The sequence below is a fragment of the Apteryx rowi genome, unplaced genomic scaffold, assembly GCF_003343035.1.
Source record: "Apteryx rowi isolate R43461 unplaced genomic scaffold, aptRow1 scaffold_79, whole genome shotgun sequence".
In the NCBI taxonomy this organism is placed as follows: Eukaryota; Metazoa; Chordata; class Aves; order Apterygiformes; family Apterygidae; genus Apteryx; species Apteryx rowi.
Window position 1 is genome coordinate 933,799 of NW_020451082.1, and position 23,109 is coordinate 956,907.

At 37.1% G+C, this 23,109-nt stretch overlaps 1 protein-coding gene across 1 annotated transcript in view; it reads left to right on the top strand.

Annotated features, from left to right (window-relative positions):
- Positions 1 to 23,109, top strand: part of KCNK2 (potassium two pore domain channel subfamily K member 2) — a 108,934-nt gene that overhangs the window by 59,264 nt on the left and 26,561 nt on the right. Inside the window, exon 4 of the mRNA XM_026088852.1 lies at positions 21,891 to 22,051. Coding sequence (XP_025944637.1) covers positions 21,891 to 22,051 — 161 coding nt within the window. The remainder of the gene's footprint in view (positions 1 to 21,890; positions 22,052 to 23,109) is intronic.

Here is a 23,109-nt window from a genome sequence, read left to right on the forward strand (position 1 = left end):
CAGGCCTTTGAGGCTTTTTGCTGTGTGATACATCACAGCAAATGATTGTGGGACCAGCATGGTGCTTGCCATTCAATGCTGTGCTCATTTTGCTGCTGTGTTCTTTTGTCTGTCTTACTTTAAAGAATTTTTGATCTAAATAAACAAGTATTTTGGGTCATAGAGGTAACAACATGATCAAGTATCCCAAGTGTCTGTATTGTTCACTTTAACTGATGACACATTAAGGAAATATTTTACAATATACAGCTAAAATTGCTAATTTTTATTTCCTAGTGTGGAACCAGGAAATAATTCCTACATCAGTGTTCCCAGAGATTAAGGATTAATACTTCTTCCAATTTATGTAGTGTAAATTTTACATGATATTTGAACACTAATTAAAAAAAAAACCTAATATTCAAGAAGACTGAAACATTATTTTCAATGTAATGGTTGATCATTTTATTTCACTTTATAATATTTTAGTTAAATAAGATATAGTAATGGCAGAGGCTATTAGAGCCATTAGAACTTCGCCTTTTAAGTAGATAACATTTGCATGGTATTTGAGGTATTCCCTGTGGAAAATAAATAACTTCCGTAGTTTTAATAGCTTAAAATGGTCTTTGATTACATATTGTTGTTACCCACTCTAAAATCATATCAGTTTGACCTGCTGGCAGTTTGAGGGTAGTCGTAGATTTGGGCGTCAATATGCTGGAATGCATTCAGTGTCAGCAATGCATCACTGCTGGGTTACGACTTTTCTTCTCTTGAAGCTGACCTGGAGGTTTTAATTCATTCTTTTATTGCACCACAGTTTGACAAACTTTGCTCTAATCAGAAAAGCACAGATTATTTGCAAAAATCAGCATTCAGGCTCTTGATGAAGAACCATGAGAGCTGCTTGGAAGAATGGGTACAGGGGACTACATTTGCTAGAATTCAGGCAGTGTTAGTGGACCCGGAGCTGTGGAGGTGCTCTTGGAGACAAACTTTTGCTCTCTGRCTTGCTCTGTTCTTTCCCTGATACAAAAAGAATGGTGCATGTGAAAGGAGATACACTAGGAGCTGGAAACACTTCTCCATGTTGGACTGTAAAAGCCTGAGAAAGGAGAACTTCTCTGACCATATGTCTGTCTAGTGTCTGGTTAAGCACTGGTCAGAGAAAATGTGCTTACCAGAACCAGAGTCCATTATCTGATTCACTGTTCCATTATGGACCATCAAGACTGAAGAATTTTTAATTTTTTTGTGTCTCATTAGGGGATTTATTGGGCTTCAACTAAGCCCTGAAGTGATATTTTCTTAGGCTACATAAAAATGTAATTTAGTTTTGCATTTGCCTGAAATACCTTATTTTGCTGTGAGATGCTTCGTAGATCATCTGTATGAAGAGAGATCTATAAATTGGTAATGACTCATGACAGATTCTTATTAATATATTGTTCTTAGTAAATAGCTTTTGAATCTGCTCTTGCAAGGACCACATGCAAAATAATTGTTCCCTCTCTACTCTCAACTTTCCACTGCTAATTAGTCATTGCTGTTAAATTGTTCAAAATTTCTATGTCTACATACAAATATGAAATACAGATTTAATGTTCAGCTAAACTTGTAATCACTTTTATCCACTATAGGTCAGTGAAATTTTGGAGGATTCATTATTCTGTACTCTTGTTCTGTGTTTTTGTTTTGCAATGTTAAATCTATGTTTTTTATGATTGGTGAAAGGAACAGTAGCCAGCATGGTTCTGCAGCCATAAGTGGAGAGGAAATGAGTCAGAAATGCACACGCTCTATAACTGAGCAGTTGGAACCAGTAGGATATTAATCTCAACATAGTTTTAGATATGAATTAGGATACTGAAATGCAAGGATTAAAGGTTTCACTGCTAGATCTCTTGTTAAATAGATAGATTTATAGGTGTCTCTGAAGCTGCTGTATTACCAATAGAGTGTTTTTTGTAGCACTGGCAGAAAGAGGAAAAAAAAATTCTGTATCCTTCTACTAAACCAGTTGACTTCAGATTAGTATATGGGGCAAGATACCAACATTTTTTTATTTTCATTCACATATTTGTGGGAACAACAAGTGGTCTCATGGACTGCTTCAGTGGGAGAGTGAGAGAAAACTGAATCTCATGCACCACTATCAATTTGTCTGAGACTTTGTGCAGTAGATCTCTTTAGTACAAAAGAACAAAGGGTGTTGCAGAGATCATGCTTTATTTAGAAGGGTGAAATTGCAGGAGTTGCAGATGGCCGTCTTGGAACTTGATGTTTTAGCGTTTATACCAGAAATGATAATTTAAAATTGTAAATTCGGCCTTTTTGTTTCATTAAAAAATGATGCAAAGAACAGGCAGGAGTATAGTTCCTTTAAGTTTAAATGGCACAATAAGAGAAGTCCATTATGTCATGTCATGTTCTGCCATCCTTTGAAGTAACCAGCGCTGACAATTGCCCCCAGCAGTACTGAACTTGACCCTACAAGGTAATGTGGTATGACAGGTACTCTACCCTCTCCCTTAAAGAGCTTTACAGAGTTTAAAAAAAAAAAAAAAAAAAAAAGTATTAAGAGCAGTAATAGGGAAGGAGAAGTAGATGTGGACAGGAAAGAAACTGGGTAGTTCTTAAATTAATTTAAATTTAAATTTGTTTAAATTCAATTCTCAGATCATTCTAGTGAAGGCAGTTCATATACCAGAGAGTGGTTGTACGAAGCAATAGACAGTAGTAGTTTGAGGAAATATTGCTAACAGTATTTCTTGGTGATCTGTTAAAAAGCTTGAAGAGTATGTGTTATCTGCATTCTAGGGATTTCTTCTTTAATGAGTAAGTCTTATCACATAGTGATAAAACCACAGCATTTTATTATGGAGAGAAATGACTATAATGAATAGAATTCTATAAAGGGTGATTACTTTTTTTTGTAAAAGGAGGCAAGATTTGAAGGGAAAGGCAGTATCTTTTACTAAAGCAACTCAAACAGTTGGAAGAATGGATAAGCTTTTGGGGCCCAGTTGAGTAAGGCCTCATTTACCCCAAATACTATTGTTTTTCTATTTATATCACGTGCTCTAATAAAAGATATTACCTCACTCTATTGTCTTACCCCACTTATATTCTTGCACAATCTTGACTATAGCAGCACTATTATTATGCCCTTCTATGAAATGTTTGAACCATGTTGCAGATGATCAGAGACTTATGTCCCTGCTCTTGTAGTAGTCCTTTTAAAATGTTCATTGTTCTCAGTTAATTTTTAAAATGAGATTTCCATAATGATCTGCTGCTGAATGATCTTACAAATATCAGGTACAGCACTGACAGTGGAAATGTAGACACCCATCTGTGCCACTCATTTCTTTTTTTCACCATGTTTCATGTTTGATATTTAGAACACCTCAGTAGCTGTGGTTCTCCAATGTTTCTCCGTGAGTAGTAACTTGTAAAGACAGATTAGAAATAAGCATTCTTCCCGCATTATGCTGAAAACAAGAAGTGAGGTTTAGAATAAATTTAGAGGTATAATTCATGAAAGGTAACAAAGCAGTTAAAATTACTTATCAATCAAGAAAATATTTTGTATTATGTCAGCTTCCGCTTTAGAGACTGACAGGCTGTCCTRTGCTCTGCAGCCAAGATAGGGAATAGAGGCAGGGAGCAGAGAAAGGAACATGAGGGCTCGCTCCTATAACTAACAATGAAACAGGGATTGGGGACAGGATGAGTTTTCATCTCTCATCGGCATCAAGAAGTTTTGTATTTGACTTCAGCAGTAACTGACCTATAATGTTTAAGTCGGTAGCTTTACACTGTGATGCTTTGTCCGCCCTATATTTGATGTGTATGTGTATATAGATATATCTATGTATGTATAATGTTATCCATCATTAAGGTAGCTTGCCCACTTTAGGCATGTGTGAGTTCCCTGCCAGCCAGGATCTATGCACCAGTTCACATGCACCTTTGCATGCCATGAAGGGATGTACCTTTTTTGAGACTACATACTGTGATGTGGTTTAGAAACGCAATACATATATTATGGCAGCTTGCCCTTGGTCATCCACGCCTGCAATCATAAGATGGTTCGTATGTTGGATGTAAAGACAGAACTTCATTCTCATCCTCATATGCTTCCAGAAAGTTCAGGATTTCGCAAAAGATAAATTCCTCTGATCTACTTAAAGCACCTATCTCTAATGATGGGATAGAGAAATTAAGGCTGTTGGAAGATGTGAAAGACTACCAGATGCTTGTTAGAACAGCATGTTGCTAAGCAGTCACACAGAGACAGAACGGGAAAGTTCAACTGCCATCCTCCTGCTCCATGAAAATGCTCCCACAGAAATCTGCTTATTAACTAACACCAGAAACATGGTAGGAGAAGATGAAAAACCAGCTAGGATAGTGAATGCTTTACTGAGGGACCACTGGACACAGAATGGAGTCGAGTATATTCCAGCTCTAGGGATGTGTTATGCCTCTTCCTGGCTTGTAGCCTTTGGGAGGAATTGCAAAGAGGATATACCTACCACAAGGATCAAATCTGGGGTGTTCCTCTAAGCTGTCCAGAAATCCAAGGGACATTCTTCATCCTGTGCTGGCTGGCTGTTTGCTCCAGCACTTTCTCTCCTTTTCTCCTCATCTTTTTCTTACAACCTTTTCATCTCAGCTTCATCTACACATGCCTTTCTTGCTTCCATCTCCACCTGTCCCTCTCTGAACTCACCTGGAAAAATAACCGCCAAASCAACAGAGCACCTTGGAAGGGAAAGCTGCAGTCTGAATCTCAGTGAGGGAGGGGCTTTGAGACAGCATGTGATGCCATTTGAAGCTGTTGTCTTTTTGTCATGAAGCATTTTGAAATTATTTAGTTCTGCTGATATTGGGCCGGGCTAAGATATCCTGTGTGTAGTGTGCTAAGGGCTGAGCTCTGTGCTAAGGACTGAGTTACTAAAAGGGGGGGGGAAAAAGGGAAGAAAATAAAAGAAATTAACAGAGCTAACTTGTTTTAAATGCATTGTTTTTATAGATGTGCAGTATTCATTGTGCAGTGGTTACTTGTAAGTTCATTCAACATCTTTTTTGGATCTCATGAAGTTGTCCTGGGTGAGCCTACTGGAAAACTTGCTACTTGAAGTGGTTCCAGATTACATTTTTTTTCTGGCCCTGGTGTATATAGTAACTATAAAGGACAATTAGAAAGGTGACTTGGCACCTTGTCCCTTGAGTAAATAAGAACAGAGGTATCTGTTTTCCTTACCAAGATTGTCAAATACATCATAGCAAAAGCCATCAATATTGGTTAGCCCAGTTGTGAACCACTAGTAGCGAATATGTCATATATAATGTTTCTCATACGGCATTATCATTATGTCTGAATACGAAAGCGCAAAGAAATTTCAAGTGACATTAAAATCAGAAGGTGCCAGACAAAATAGATTTGATAGCATTAGACAGCACAGCTATTGTATTATATGTATGAATACGTATATGACTATTAAATCTATACAGTAGTTGGATGCAATGTTATCCATCCAGGAATGTTTAAAAATAATGCATGTGTGAAACGTGATGTAGTTAAAATGTTTGGTCCTGAGCTTAAAAATACCTATGCAGATGCCTAACTTCAAGAATGTGAGGAAATTCTTTGAATGTCAGGACCTTGGAGAACACTTGCAAAAAATCAGTAATTTTGAGAATGAGAGGACAAGATGTGCCTGGTGTTATTAATGGATTCAGTATTTGCTAGTCCAGTGAGGTCTAACCCCAACTTTTTCCACTTTCAGTTTTCTTTCTGTGGTAGTAGCATATGCTTCTACAATCTTTTTGTACTCATTACATTCTGTGTTCCCTGTGAGGCACTCTGATAATATTAATATAAATGAACGTAAATACATTGGAAAAAATATGTATTTTTTTTTCCTTCAATGGGGTGAATGCCACCAGGGTCCATTTTAAAGGTAATTTTCCTGAAACTATGTAATTTCTAGGTTACTTGGCTACAAAGTCTTTAATATTTCTTTATACCATTTAACCAAAAATTATAGTTTTCTCTCTCTTAGACTCATCAGAATCTAGTATCTATCTTGATACTGTCCTCTTTGACGCTCCTTCTCTTTTCATTTATGTGTCAAATTTCTATTTTTCACAGAAATTGAATGTTTTTATTGACTTACAGACTTTCAATCTCCTTAAAGCATGCAAGTCCAACAATTAGCTGTTATGTACTTCCACTGCACCTACACTCATATTCTGGACACTTTTCAGTAAATCACTGCTCAAAACTGATGACTTGCCACAGTGCACAGATGTGGAGTTCAGACCTCTGCTGCTTTTTGAGTGCTGTATATACTATGCCAGCTAACAGTGCAGACAGGTTTCAGAGCCCAACCTACAAAGGTACTTCTGCACTGATAGGTTTCAGGGATTTTCTCTCGCTTGTTCTGAAATGGAACAATTTAATTCCTGGTAGCTATGGTGTAGGGCCGCCACAGTGTTCCCATAACTTACCTGACCTTGCTCAGAGCTAGTGGGGGTTAAAAGGACTTCATTGAAGCAGAATAAAACCTCCAGAAGGATAAGCCTTGTCGTATGTGAGGATGTGAAGACTTCTTGATATTTCACTACAATATCACGACTCATCCATGTGCTGCAAAGAATTGTATAAGAAAAACTGTATGCCATTAACTACTTCTGTTCTCTAAATGCACAAATAACATATGTATGTGTGGATATGAATGTATGTTTACACATATGTATTTGCATCACGGTCATTTAAATATCTGGCATCTCTACAAGCAGTATGTGGCTGTACTTTTCAATATTCCCTTACTGTTCCCACCTCCTGACAAGTAAACATATGTTCACATTTTTTTGCTTATGAAGAGATTTATATTTAAATTAATTCAAATAGAGCTGACCAGCTCTGAGAAGTCAGATCTGTCATATGTAAATTGTGTATGTAAGATCTCCTTCTGGTTGTTGTTTGAGCGTTACTTCTAATACAGGTGATATACCTTGGTTACTGTGGTATGATGTCCATTGAATATATATGTCTCTCTGGGATGCAAAGATATGAATGGTCCCTTCAGCTGGTGTATGAACAGACACTGAGTTATAACCTCAGGTAGCTGTAGTTCCAGTCTGAACTGGGATAATGGATGGTTTCACAGCCAAATAGCTGCGCCAGGACTCTGCAACCCAGAAGCTCATGGTGTTTTAGTGGTGCTAATGTGATGACCCCTTTGGTCCTCCTCCTCTTTGCCCTGATCCGTCCCCATCTGGTGTAAGGAAGTCCTGTGGCACTCTGTGTTCTGCAGTTTTGTTCTTTTTTACCATAGCATGCAAGCTGATGGCAATAAGGAGATCTGTGTGTTTGCAAATCAGCTTGAGAGCAGTAGGGGGTAAAATGAGGGAGACTAATAGAAGACAGCTCCTGACTGACAGGTATGCTTGACTGTCTGGGAAGACTTTTGGTTTGAGTGATACTAGAAGTCATCTGGGACGTATATTAAGTTTTCAATCCCCTTGAGCATGGTGTGGTCTTATGTAACATCTCTCAGGGATTTTTTCGGGAGGTTTTGGAGCCCTGAGCAGAGTTGTAGCTTATACAGGGCAAATCTCTGATGGAAAAACTAAATACATCCAGCTTTCATAAGACATTGTCTTAGGAGCTTTGAGAGGCTCTGTTCTGTGGTCCAAGCCTCCAGGTTAGCACTGAACGCTGAGCTCATTTTTTGTGGTCACAGAGGTTTTAATGGAGCTAAATTTCCCCAGGGCTCACTAATTTGTCACACTTCTCTGAAGAGGCTGTTGTAAAGGAAGTGTAGAAGCAAATAAAAGAAGCTAAGTCAGTTAGCTTGGGAGAAAAACTTCTGCTTTTTTTTTTTTCTCCTCTCTGTTGTTGACATTCTCCCTCATTTCAAGCCTCCTCAGCTAGGACATCCCCTGTCACTTGGCTATGAGATCCAGTTACCTCCATCACAGAATCACAGAATGGTTGAGGTTGGAAGGGACCATCATGTCAGAAGGTAAGAAGTAGCACAGAGAGTAGTAGAAGTTGAAGCCAGAAATAATTATATTGATGGTAAAATCAGGGGAGGTGAGTTATCCAGGTCTAGCCTGTCTGCTTAGAAATAAGGGGGTAAAAAAGATGCAGTTTGTGAGAAGGACCCTCACTTGGGCCTCCCTGAAGAAGAGGAATGGAGTTAGCAGAGCGTCTGGTTTTCTTGAGCATGGATAACATGGAGGAAACTTAAATAGCTGATTTTGCTCATCATAGAGCTCTTAAGGGTAGAGGTTGTGTTATCCTTTATATTCTTAATTAATCTTATTACAGGACTGTCCAGAGGCCAAGAGTATCTATGCAGCTTAGAGGTCTGAACTATACAAACATATGCAAAGTGATGCAAATGTATGGCAATAATTCTGTAAGGAGTATGTTTGCAAATCAGCTTGAGAGCAGTAGAGGGTAAAATGAGGGAGATGGTAAAAGAGAAATATTAGTTACTTTGAGAAATGTTCAACTTTGTTTTTGTCTGATCTTAAAAACTTGGTTTAGGATTTCTTCACTCTTCTCTACTTGCCCAGTTTCTCTAACCTAGTCTTCCACCATAGTTACAAGCAGGCCTACATCCTAAAATACTCTAAAATGCCCTGATGAGCAAACTCATTTCTCTTCATTCTTGTTGGCTAAATGCTGTAGTGTGCGAATAGGACACACTGGACGAAATTTCTGGTTTTGAGGACATTTAAATGTGGAACTGGTTAGCTTCCTGTATCTTCTGGAGTAAATTGTTCAACTGAGTGTTCAGTTTGTGTGGCAGTTTCTAGATTCTCAGGTCATCAGAATGATGGACAGTTGCTGTAGGAAAAACTGGCCTTGTGCCAGAAGTTTATTAGAGCTCCACAATGTTTTTTAAGAGTTTATGAGTACGGAGTTGTATGACATAGCTGAGGCACACACTGGTTTTCGACGGAAGATAGAGGTTGCACTAAAAAACTCCGTGCCAGCATCTCTTAAGCACAGTTTGGATTCTTCCAGTGCAGGCATCAGATTTAGAATTCATTTCTTCAAAAATCTTCTGCTATGTGAAATGAGCATCTGTAGGCTCTTCTTCAGGATGGAAGAGGTAGCATCATGTGGCCTTAGTCATATGCAGTTGTTTTTTTTTTTAAAGTAGTACAGGGAAAGAATACGTATGATATGTAGAAGCAGCTCTTCTACTCTGTAATATTCAGTACCATTATTTGCAGCTCACAGTATGTTGTGTGCTAGGAGAATTGGGAGGGGCATCACCTCCTCAGTTATCTTATGAATCAATATAATTTGTTAAATGTGTAGTGAAAATGATCCTAACTTTACTTATGTATCAATTCACATATCTGAAAAATATACCTATCTCCAGAAAAATAATTTACCTTTGAGATTATCTGAGAAAAACTGTGATGTTCATGTTTGAAGTGTTTGAACCTTAGGCTTGATATCTTTTGGAAAGGCTCTTTTTCCTTACCTAAATAAATATACCAATATGCATGCATAAAAATAACTGTTAATGTTTTTCTGGAGCACTTTGATTTAGTATGAGCTTGTGTCTAGGGCAATTTTCTTGAAGTGAGTAACAGGAAGGGAAGGCACATGTGTTTTACCTAATTAATCTCTTTGTGTGTGTATGTTACATGAATGGAATAAAATACATGGAAGCAATAGGTTGCTATTATGTAGAATCTCTGTGTATTCTCTGTTTTCTGAAGCTGACTTCATGTGATTCCTAAGCCTGTTTGTTTTCATCATGGCTATTCCAGTTAAAGGTAGCATTGGATCATTCAACTTTACTTTTGTGCTTTCAACTAGAAGGCATATGCAAGCATTTTATTCTATTAGAAGAGCGCATTTGGGAGTGGTATTTCTTTTGAGAATGAGTTTCATCCATAGGCATTTCACTGATTTTCAACAGATTTATTTATGTTCAGTATTTTTTACCTCTTTTGACCATTCTGAACATACTGCTTTAGAACTGAGTGCAAGTTAAATTTACATAGAAATATTTGGAAAAAACTTCTAGTCTGAATATTTACCATTTTAATGCATTTTAATGTATGTATCACTGTAGTATCTAGCTACCAAATAAATAATCTAAAATGCCCACAGTTCCTTCTGGGAGAACTGTTATTGCCATTCATTCATTTATAATTCTTGCTGTAAGGGGGTGTTCCCATTTTTTGCATGATGGCTTGCACAGAAGAATGCATTTTATATTATGCTCTGAATGCTAAGGTACTTCTTTATATTGATTTCAGGAACTATAGTAGGGAAAGCTGATAAGTCCCAGAGTTTTATCCTTTTGATTGGAACTGATGTATGTTGGACTACAGACGCAGCTAATTTTGTGGCCCAATTCAGGGAAAAAAATTACCATGTGCTTCAGTTCTTTTGACTTCAACTTAAACACCTGGGATTCAGTAGAGATTTCATTTGTGCATTATTAGCCAGTTGAGTGTTTTAAAGGTTTTCGGTGTGGAAAAATTCAGAATGTCAGGTGATAAATATCATAAGTCATACATAATCACTTAAAGAAGGGAATCAAAAGACTTACACTAATGAATCCCACCGAGTCTTTGGAAATATGAATAGGCATATGATAGTTTAGCTTTCATCTATTCATGGGCTGTTTGTATGTTTTTTGTTTTTTGTTTTTTTTTAAAAAAAAGACTTCATCTAGTGGTTCTTTTTCTACCAAAAGTCACAAAGCTAAGCTGAAAAAACAAAATAACAACAAACAAATTGTTTTCCATTTTTGTATCTACAATGAAACTGTGAGATATCCAACTGACAGAGATTGGTCTTGCATGTATTTCTGGCCCCAGAAAGGAAGCCGTGGTTAAAATCAAGATAAAAATCTTTAGATTTTAGTTTGCAAGAACTTAATTACTTGCTACAAAATTAATTATGTTACAACCAGAGCTTTATGGCGTTCTCTTGAATGAATGGTGTCCGGTGGCATCCAACAATTACAGTGTCAGCAAATGAATTTAGATTTTTTGGGTAGGTTTTTTAAAAATGTTCACTGTTCTCCCAGTTTTGGTCCCAATTAGATTCCATTCTGGTGGCTCTAGAAAATCAGATCCTGTAAGCAAAAAAGGCTGGAGTTAGGAAATGTCTTATGAGTAGTAATCTTTTCCATGATACTTCCATATGAATTAAATAGGAGAAATAGTATTTTGTTTACATATTTGGATAAAAACTAGCTGCTCATTTTACCTTGTTCAAACTGAGTGAAAAGAAAGCAATACAGATGTCTTGTTCTGATATTTAGAAGAGTGCTTTTTAAAAGTCATTAAGGTTTACTGTCCTTAGATTGCATAACTACCGCACTGTCCATATCTCTGTATGCTTTAACGTTTCATAGGAGAAACACAATATCATTTTATTCAGGAAATGTTTTTTCTTGTCTTTCTGTTCAAAGAGATATCATGCTTTTGATGAAATGGGAGAAGCTTCTTTTTTAAGGTTTACTGACAAAGCTATGTTTACGGAGTCAGATGGATTGGTTTACACTAACTAGCTCTTCATGTTCAAAGGCAAGGTTTTTTGGAGGATAGGGTATTCAAAAATATTTGAAAAATATTTTTACATATGGTTCATTTTGTATACATATTCATTTTATTTATTTTCCCTCTGTGAACTGATATGCAGGACTACATAAATTTAAGTCCTTTAACTGAAAGACTTGTTCTGTCTCATGAAATGTTTTGTCCCATTTTGCGTTTTTTCTATGTGCAGGTTAGATGAGTTTTCCAAAAGATTCTCCCTATTTTGTTCAAGAAAAATCACAACCTATGTATTTAAAAGTGAAGTGTTGTGGAGAAAATGCTTGTTCTTGTTTTTTTTTACTTGCTGAAATTTGTGTCCACTGTCAATCATATTGGCTTTTTTCAAAAGCAAGATGGCATGTAAAACCAAAGTATTTTAGCATACTAAAACCACAAACTTGGGAGTTTGTTTTGCACTACTGGATGCTAATCTTCTTATTGGTTTTCATCATGCACAGGGTGACAATTTTATATTCAATTACTCTTCTGTTAGGAACTTTAGGTTAGAAGCACAAACCTTTAAGAAATTTATTCCTTTCCAAATATCCCCATCTTTGGACTTTTGTCTTTGCCAAAGAATTAAGTGGGAATCTCCACTGTGAACTCAGATGCTCGGTTTGTCAAGGGGTTTGGATGAAAACAAGCAGCTGTATGGAGTGACCCCCACCGCTGTAGAAGGCTGATGAGCAGTACGGCGGTCAGATTGCACTGCCTTCAATTGAAGCTAGACTACTGCAGAGATAAAAACCCATATGTCTATGTAATTTTAAGCCACTAAAAATTGCAATCTAGGGAAGCAGAAAAATAATTATTGCTTCTTTGAAGGATTTTAAATATATTTGCAGTCCTTTAATTGCACTTTGTTCACTTGCTTAGATAAGACCGTTATAACAGAAGATATTTCTGACATACAGTGTGAAGTTCTGTTTTAACTTACAGCATCTGAGAGCATGATTTCCAGGACTGACATCTGCTACATCGCAACACTTGAAAATCAGTAGAAAATCTATTTAGAATTTCATTTGGCAAAATTTGTATGTGTTTTTTCATCTTTGCAGGTGTATATATTAACAGTATGTGTATGTTTTCAGGTACTTAAATACTTGCTGAATAGAGATGAATTTAAACATTTGAAGTTGAGCATATACTTATTTGCTTTGTTGAATCAGGGATACAACGCATAAGTAGCTAGAAGCCAACTATGAAGTCAGTAAAAGTTATTTATGTATGGTGGATCATTTTTTCCCTGTTTAGGATCCCAGTATTAGTCTTAATTGTAAAGATTGCTTGTACCTGCAAAGAAATTAAAAATGAAAAATAGGTGACTGACCTCATCCTTCCAGATATTTGGTGGTGAGTCTCGCTAAGAAAAACTTCTTTCCTTTGTCTTTTTAAAGAAAATAATTCTATGAATAAAAATCCTTAGAACCTTTTCTTTTAGAAATTTGGTAGTTGTTTCTAACCTTAACTCCTTCAAGGAAATAGTGTTTGTTAATGTTCAGGTGTATGATAGTGCTAGCTAATTTGGGAGGCATTTTTATGAATAATAAAATAATCAAGTAATTGACATTACATGAAAAATAACCTGCTTTACATACACATATCTATAAGCACTTAGATATTCTCTTGAAAAACTCTCCTTCCTATCTGCCTTACTAAGATTAAACAATTCTGTAGTTGAATATGTCTGCAATATACGAGGGTCTCTTTCCTAATGGCTTTCTCACCTCCCATCTCCCCTGCCCTGTTCATTCTCCTTCAGAATTCCTCTGGTTACCCCTGATTCTGGGAAAAATTATCTGGCTATATGGGTTATGTATGTGTGGTTTATAAGCGGAAAAAAATAGGACAAACTGTTTTATTTCAGTTAACCTGACAGAAAAAAATCATGAGGTGAAATATTTTCACTGTTGGACACTGAACTGGTGACAGTTCTGTAACAGTGAAATAGGGTGTCTGAAGAAGTTGTTCGAAGCTACAGAGAAAGACATAACTCACCTAGCAAGTCAGGGTATCTGCATTCATTTTGGCCAGTTGTACCAGTGTAAGAGGAGCTGAGCTGAGAGTATCCTGACTGTAGCGTTATGTGGTTTTAGTTTCTGTCTTGAATGTGACTTCACTGAAATTAGTTTACAGAATGTCTAAGTTCACAGTTTACAGAATATCTAAGCTGAAAACTGTGGTTGCCAAGGACATATTTCGTGGAAGAGGCTGGATGTTCTTACCTCTGCAAATAGTAATGCTGCTAGAGAGAAAGGGCAAGTGGTGGAGACTAAGTATTTTACCTGTGAATTTCTCATTTGTTGCTGTAAGTCTGCCATAGTCCTTAATTTACTAACATTTTTGCCACATTTTATTGTTTGTAAGAAAGACAGAAACATGTACAGGCTGCGTATAGTTTGACTTGGCTGGAAAGCAAACGTATTATTTTGTACTTAGAACAGAGAGGTCAGCAAGAGCTTTCTTTAGCTGGCACTAAAAACTGCTTTATTTGTAAACAATACCCAAATGAATCTGTGTCTTCAGTTACTTACAAGGAATAAAAAAGAAAGGCATTAAAGAAAAGAAAACTCAGAAACCCTAGAAACAAACTTTCAAATCTCTAGTAAAGTTGCAGTGTCAGAAATTTACTCACGTCCGTGTGTTGTTTTTGTCAGTAAGTCTAAAACTCGATTTTTTTTTTCCATGGACCATCTGTGTCAATGTATTTTATCTATATGCTAAGATTGTTGATGACTTTGCAGAATGAGTGCCATTTTGTTATATTTGGTATGTGTTTACACTTGATAAGAATATATAGGTAGTAAAAGTTTCATCATATTCTGAACTATTAACTTTTTTCTTAAGTACATTTGGTTTTTACTAGCTGTGTTAGCCAAGCACGTTGTTCCCAAGTACCAATCTTAGTTATGGGAAAAAAAATGGTGAGTGTTTTGGGGTTTTGGAGCTGATTCCATTCTGCTAGAATTAGAGCTAAAATAAATCCATCTTATAATAACAAAAACAGCAGAAAAGAAATAACTGAAAAAGGGACAAAGTCCCAACTACTGGTGGGAAGTAGTTATTCTTCACTGGGCAAAGTGACAGCTGAATGAAATGAAGAACCTGTACCAAGAGGCAGAGCTATCTGAATTGATGGTTAAGCTTTTAAAAGGCTTTTAACAATTATTATCCAGTTCCTTCAGAAACTGCCTTGGCAACTGAATGTGAGTTACTGAATACTGCAATGGCTTCTGGACCCATACAGAGAYGTTTTCCTTAAAATACTCCTTCACCTCTGTAGCGTAGCACTTTGACTCAAAGGAAATTTACTTTCTATGAATATTTATATCCTGTTCTTTTAAAAAGTTGTTTTGATTTGATTACTGCTCCCACACAACACAAATGAAAAGAAGCTACTGAAAGCAGATCAGACCTCTGTTTTGTCAATTCTTGAATACTACATATTTTATTGATATTAATCTATGTTTCCACTTGTGGTTGAAAAGTAGAATAGGAGAAAGTTGCACCTTTTGGCAATGAAGAGCTTTATTATAAAATGCCTTTTTTCAAGCTTGAGCCAGAGCATCATAACCTTCAAAATAACATACTGGCGTTGTTCTGACACTGAATTGTTCAGTAGTGCTAACAAAAGCCAGAATTTTGTAGGTTGGAATCCATATCATACCAAAGGCAGAGCTGTGCTCAGCAATGAACTTCCATTAATAGCAGTATTATATGACAACATGTTTCCTAAAACTCTTAGAAGAATTCACTGGCTTCTAGAAGCCAGTGACTAGTAAGGAAATTATACCCAACTTTTATAAGACAGATTTTCAAACTGTTTCATAACAGACCGCARTTTAAAACAGAGGTATCCTGACCTCATTGTCATTGCACAGGGCACTTCCTTCAGCAAGGTCCCTCCAGCAATTTCATCAGCTGTGCGTATAGAGAAGTATTTAATTTTTCCTAGCTGTACTTTCACTTTTGTAAACGTGAGGAATTAACTTGTAAAAGGATGCCCATAACAAAATCCATGGGCATCAGCTTATGAACAATGGCTGTAAAAATCATGAAAATGGCTGTAAAAATGGCTTGTATGTGCAGGTGTGATAGGATTTATGTATATATGTAACACAGAACTATCATGTGCTCTACTGCAACGGTACTTCAGTTCATTCAGGTATTCAGATTTACAAATAGTCTTCCTTATTTGGCCTTTAAATTCTGTTGCACTGTATGCCTGAATATGTGTGCATACGTACGTGCATGTGTATGTGCCCTGACAGAAAGGAGAGTCCATTGATACAAGTATTTACTAGCAATTTCAGTGGGGCCTTGGACAAGTTAGTTTGGCTAAGGTTCTCTGAGGAATTCAGATGACAAAATTTCACTAGTTAAGGGTAGTTATAATCTAATTGCATAGTCCTTGACCACAGATTCAGTGTGAGTTAGAGGCTGAAATGCTGTGGAGAGTTTTGGACTTTCCTTCCTTCTGCTTCGGTTACCCATTTGTAAAAAGGGGCAGTAAGAGTTTTCTAGCTACTGAGCAATGTTGGGAGAATAAGCACACAGAAGACTGAAAATGCCCTTATGCAATACTAACCAAGGCCATATAAAAACCTGAAGTATTTGTTTGTAAATACATATGTATATGATACAGGAGCACAGAAGCATATCACATTTTGATGTGTAGGACAGAGTGGAGCAAGGGAAAAGGGATCAGTGTAAAAACAGTCATTTCTGCCCAGTGAACATGAACATGCAAGTTTTTGAATTTCTACAGTGCATGCAGAGATTTGCACACAGCCAGTACGGGTACATACACTGCCTTTTTGCTTGATGATTGTGCCCGGACCATTATGTATGCTAAAATGAGTATAAGAATTTATCTATGAATGAGTATGTATCTTTGTCTTGGCACTGATGCGCAAGCATATATTTAAATGCTAATCTCTTGAGCCCAAACAGTGTTCAAAAGGGGAAAAAATATCTTGGCTACCAGAAGTACAGCCAGGTACCTTTCATAAAGATTTGATCATATAGTTCCTTGGGGCCTGGAGAAAACGTCTTTTGATCTCTTCAGATCAATATGACATTCAGTATCAAAACACACACATGCCCTTTGGAAAGGGTAATCACTGTAATTGAGCCGTGTAGTCGGGATGGATATGAACCTGCGGCAATATCGCCACCAGCTGCACATAACCCAGGCACAGCCGTGCGGTGGCTCAGGATGAGGCATGGGCAGCCGGTCCCCTGGCTCCAGCCTCGTGGCTCCAGAAGCAGCAAGGAGCTCAGTGTTTCTTCTGTTTCGATGCAACCTTGTCAGTGTCAAGTTTCTGTAATCCATTTCACGCATTTTTGAGTAATTAAGGATGTGCATGTTCACCAAATATTTATCCTTTAGTATTAAACTGCTGCATAAATTGCCTACGTATCCACACCTACGGCTTCTATTAGTTTCTCATATCTCAAAATATATGATGTTATTTTTGTATAACTTTCACTTTGCTACCTGATGAATGATGTCTTATGTGATCTGAGATACGTCAAAAACCGTAAGAAAACATTTACTGGCATCTGAATTTACATTTTCTTGTTTGGAAAGAAAATGTTCAAAACCCTCCCCAGACCTTTCAATCCCACTGGAGCTGTTTGCTATAAATGAATCATAAGTGGTGGCACCCTTTTCCAGTCAGTTTGCAAGTAAAATCTAGTCCTAGAACTCTCAAAAGTTCCTGTAATCTCTTGTATGAGAAATACTTAATTGCAGCCAGCTAGTTTCAGTAGATGCCCTGCTTTGTCTAGGAATCTTCCATTAAAATATATTCATTTGGAGTCTCTATTCTTCTAACTCTGCTTTGAAAATGTGGATCTAAAAGACCTTTCTGAAAGACTGAGATACCAGCTAACCAGAAAGCAAAAAGCATCTTTACTTGCAAAAGAAATCAGATTTTTTTGAAATTAATTGCTAATCTTTTTTTATGAAGGCTTGAATGCAGACAGTTTTATTTTTCTAGACCTGAACAAAAGTGAGTTTTGTCAATACTATGAGAATTTCTGGCATTTCAAAATTTTCATATTTACAATATAAAATATTGTTTGTTATAGGAAAAAACAACTAGAAATTGAAACTTGAAACATTTTCTGCTTTGCTCAAAACCAGTAATATGTTTGCAGTCAATACAAAGTTACTTATTTCTGCTCAATAGTGGCCTATTTCAGATGGAAATGTTAGACATTTTCATCCTCAAATAAATATATCAAAGAAACAGGAGAAGTAAAAATCAAAAATAATTCATATACAATCTCTTGTTTATTTTTTCATTTAGCTTACCCTTGCTTCAGCCCATATAGCCAACCCAAGGGGTGACTGAGGTTCCTGTAAGAAAAGTGTAGTTTGAATCTTGGAGGCTGTAAGGGGTTTGGAGCTGAAGCCATGAGTATATTATTCTGTTGAATGGAGCAAAATTATTTACAATATATTTATAGGGATCTTTTATTCTTAATTCATTCAGGAATTGCTGGAAGCTCCTTTTTAAAATATATTTCTTGTCCACAGCTGCCTGTCAGAGACAACATATTCTAAATGCACAAAATCCTTTGGGTATTAAAGGCATGCTAAGCATTCAGTAGGACATGAAAGGGATTTGGTGAAAGTAGGAGGCAAATTGTGCTGCCAGTGATGAAAGTGAAGTGAGAGAGGGCATTGGGGATGGAGAGTCTGAAAATGGCCCTGGCCTTATCTTGGGTGAAACCAGCCTATTTCTGGAAGTAAAATCTTGTATTCCGTAAACTGTTCGTTGCAGATAGGGTTGGTTAAAAGCTCTTTGAGGGAAACTTTCCAATATATTTAGCAAGTTTAAATCAAGTACTTTGTTCATTTCCGTGTACAAAAGCAAGTATGTTGGTTCCAGTGGTGAACCGATTGGTTCTAGGAGCTGCCCATTTCATAGAGCCGGGGAAGGGAAAAGCTGCCCGGGACAGAAGTGACGAGGAATAACTGAGCTCCTGCGGCCGCTTGCGCTCGGGGAGTATGTGCCTGCRCAAATAGCCTCCACCCATCCCCTGGGGGCAAGCAGTTCGGAGGGAGCGAGGAGTAGGAGGAAGAGGAAGAGCAGAGTGGGGCTGTGGCTGATTCCCGGAGGTTTCTCGGTGAACAGGAGCGCCCTGCACAGACTTTGTGTTGGCTGCTGGAGCAGCAGTGGGAACTGTGGCGTGGCAGCATCGCGCTAGGGAGCAACTCCAGCAGCGCTGCGTGCTGCCGCCCGGCGAGCCCAGAGGAGCCGTGCGGTCCTCGGAGAGGTGTAAATGGAGTTCCCGTGGCCTCGAGCTCTTGTCAAGACTTCTGCTGGTTTCCTAAGGAAGGAATAATGCTTTTCTTAGATGAAACCCTCAGGACTTAAATCAACTGTATGAAATATAAATACATTTCCTCTCCCATTCCATAAATGATGCACTAGCTTATCGCTGGAGAAACCAAGAGATGGGATGCAGGGACAATGTGCGAAACTCAGTATAGGCTGTGGTGCCCAGCAGCAGACTGTTATGAAACATGACACCGTAGGAAATACAATTCATGTCTGACAGAAACCACTAGATCAGTTCACTAAAGCACATGTTATATCATGAAAAAGTCATGGTTTGAATTAAGTGAATTGAGCATCTGGAGAGAGAAACAGTTCTGCTTGTTCTTTTTTCCAGTAATGTGTACATGAGTTTTCTTTAAAGGGTAATTAATATTACAAGACCACCTCTGTCATTTATGGAAGAAAAGTATTTGTCATTTTTCAGGATGAAAAGCAACAATTTGCAATGATAAAAGTGAAGAGAAGTATCATCCTTTTCTTGAGCAAAATATGACTCTAATTTAGAGATGCGGATACATCGAGCTGAACATGGACTTCGTGTTCTCTTAATGATTAGTAGCAGATAAGAAGTATGCCACAGCAACAATTGTCTTTGTAATAGCTGTGGGATGCAAGAAAATGTCAGTCTGCTTTATAAAGTTAAACAAGTAAAATTGACTTGTGCTTGGTTGGACTGGTATTTTGTCACCATTAAGAGACACCATCTTTTTTTTTTTTTTAATTAAAAGGAAAAAAAAAGAGCTATTTCCAAAACTCATAGTTTGAGTTTTATAAATCTGATATATCCATACTGCTGATTCTGAATTGCATTAAGACCCCACAAGAATTATGCTCTGGCAACTGTTCAAACTCCTGTTGTTGCATACACAGGCAAATTTATGAAAACAGAGTAGCTTGGATCTGTTTGTCCCTTTTTGTTTTGTGATGAGTTAACAGAAGCTAATTCTATTTTAAAACTCAAGGGTCTTTTTTGCTTGGCACATGAAGGCACAGAGTGAACTCAGTGGAGTTGAAATTTCCTGAATCATAATCATCAATAATTTTAGCCCTGGCTCTAGGAAAAATACTATGTTATACTAAAGGTGTTGTAACTGTATTCCACTTTACTGAGTCACACTTTTTTTTTTAAATGATATTACTGCAGAGAGGATGCATAAAGTTGGAGGACTCCAGGACCTGTATGTGGTGATGTTCCTTGTAATTTTGTCCTTTATGTTTAATTTGGGAAGGCTTATTGGTCATGATTTTGGGGAAATTTTAATATCAACATCATATTTTTTTTACCTAGCTGAACTCTATCGTACCATTGCTTTTATTGTTTGCATAACTATTATCTGGAAGCAGCAGATATTGGGGCAAAATATCTAGGAGTGAAATGCATTCCCAATGTGATTTCTTTTTTCTTTAATGAAGTTGAGTGAGGGACAGTTTCGTCTCCTGAGTACTGAAAGTAAAAAGTAGTTTTGACACAGAGCTTTGGTTGTGGCTTACCTGCATGAGAGCAGAACCAAAAATTAAGATCTTATGTTTCAGGAAGAAAATCTATATTTGTACGAAACCAATATGCTCCAAATAGCGAAACAAAAATTCAGATAAATAGGTAAGACATTCATTAAATGTGCTTTGTATTGTGGAAGGCTACAGTTGTCAGTCTGCATAAATACTAAGCTATTTTTAGAGGAAAACTGACATGGCAAGTTGTCAATAGAGCTGATAAAATTTGCGCACTTAAGCTCTTTTTCAGTGGAAAATTGGATTTTCATTGAATGATTTTTGTGTGTATATGGAAAGCATCTATCTTTTATTCAAAATTTTCATATTTAAGACAAACAAACCAAATTGTCACAACTGCTTGCTAAAATATTTTGCTCTTTTATTTACAAGTTAATAAGTTAATTTTTTCTACACAAATGTTGTTAATTTTTTTAAAGGCTTTTATTTGATTTATCCATGGAAAATAAACCTTTTTCTGACAAGCTTTCCCTCTGACCTCCCTGGAAGTGCACATCAGTGTGCTGAAAAGTGAAATAATGTTGAAAACACTGGGGTGTTACTATTACTCCCCCTGCTACTGCACCCTCAGAACGTGAGTGATTCTTGGGAGGAGAAAACCTTTTGAATTAAAAGAACTGATGCTCATGAAACTTGTTTGTGGGGTTTGCCCCATCTTTCCTGTGCAACATTGGACAAATCACTGAAATACCAGTCCTGGGAGATGCATTTGAGGGCATTTCACAGATGTGAAATAAAGAGCCTGTGCTCTTTAGGTTTCAGTTTCTCCATTTTAAAAGGAACAGCAACAATCAAGGTATTTTAGGCTTACCCAAAGTGTTTTTTTAGAGAACAGTTAGTGATAAAATGATTCATGTTTTCAAATGGACAGAGCCATGAACTATAAGTTATTTTTCTAAACTTTGTCTGCAATACTGAAAGAACCTAAGAGATCCCCATTTTGCTCATCCAGATGGCTTATTTCAGATTGCTTCCCTTGAAAAAGCAGCCCGTCTGAAAGAAAATTGCACCGTGTTTCCAAGTACTGCAGCTTGCAGATTATAAGTCCGGTAAGACACATTTCCAGGTAGCAGAAGCTAAGGCAGATCTTAACCAATTGGTATTAACTACATGTAATAGATGTGGAAAATTGTCATTTCTAGGAAGTTAAAGATTATTTCTATAGTGAAGATAATCTAATGACAAAGTTTTCCTTCTCCTCAGTATAATATACAGTATTGGAAAAAAAAAAAACTGGTGAATTGTGCAATACTTTAATTTTACTTGAAAGAGGATAATATGACATACACTTTCATTTACTTTTCACAATGTTCRTTGTATCACATGGTTAACCAAGAAGGACCTGTTTGCAACTGTTCTGTTCCTGCACTCCTCTTAAAATGTATACTTTAATATATGTAACTTCTTTTTAAACATCTCAAGTTGTTTGTAATTTAGGCTTTGGAAACATCTCACCACGCACACAAGGTGGAAAGATATTCTGTATCATCTATGCCTTACTGGGAATTCCTCTGTTTGGTTTTCTGTTGGCTGGTGTTGGAGATCAACTAGGAACAATCTTTGGAAAAGGAATTGCCAAAGTAGAAGATACCTTTGTTGTGAGTATGCTGCCTGCRTTGTTCTTCATGTTACTTGTTCTAAATTTAACAAATTAGTTGAAAAATACAGCAAATGGCATAGCTCATCATTATAACCAGATATCTAGCAAAAGATAGGAAGAACTTTACAAGATCTGAGCATGTTATTGAACATTGTTAATTGAGAATTGTGTGAAGTTCAACATGTTAGAAATTCATGGGTTATTTTCTTCAGTAATTACGATTAGGAAGAGCAGCAAGATCCAGAACAGTTAGTTCATTTCTGCTTTGCTCTTAAAATACTCCTAAGCTTGCTACAATGTTTGCCTTTAAAGGTTGTAATATAGACTGTAAAAGGAAATCACTGACAGAGAGAGGGAAGAGTGGAGCTGCAGGAATGACATATGGAAATCATTGCTGCTGCTGCTTTGAGTTGGTTCACAGAAGGTCTTTGGTGTCTGAATCTAAAATCACAATTCTCAAAATCCCTACTCAGATGCCATCTTACCTGGGGAAATGCCTATAGTCTGTAGGACCTACGTTTCCAGGTTTAGAGTTCTGCAGGGGATTAAAGCTTTGACCATTCATGGAGGGCAGGACAGCCTGCAGAGCCTGTTGGTGCTTCCACAACCCCGGACTCCTACCCATGTTCTCCTCACGAGGCTGTAGGACAATCTGGAGTTGAAAGTGGTGTCATCCTCTCTGGCTCTTCCATTTGGCTGAGCCTAGAGTTTCATGCTCTTTTATTTTTCTCTGGCCTATGGATCTTAAATTGTTCCATGTGAAGTGGCACAGCTTCAGTGCCACTGAAGAGAAAGAGACCCATCGAAGACTATAGGCTTGTGCAGATATCAGTAAGGTTAAGCCATAGCCAGTCCTTAATGACCAAATACCTTGAGTAGCAGAGGTGCTTCATTACTTTACTTGCAATCTCTTAGTTTCACAAGCACTAGTTCGAGTTCAGCATCAGAAAAGCTTATTAAGATTGTGTTTTGCTAATAGTTATTAAAAATGTATTTACTGAGTTTTTTGAAATATAGTGGAATAAATGACGCAGTTTAATAAAATTAATTATTGAA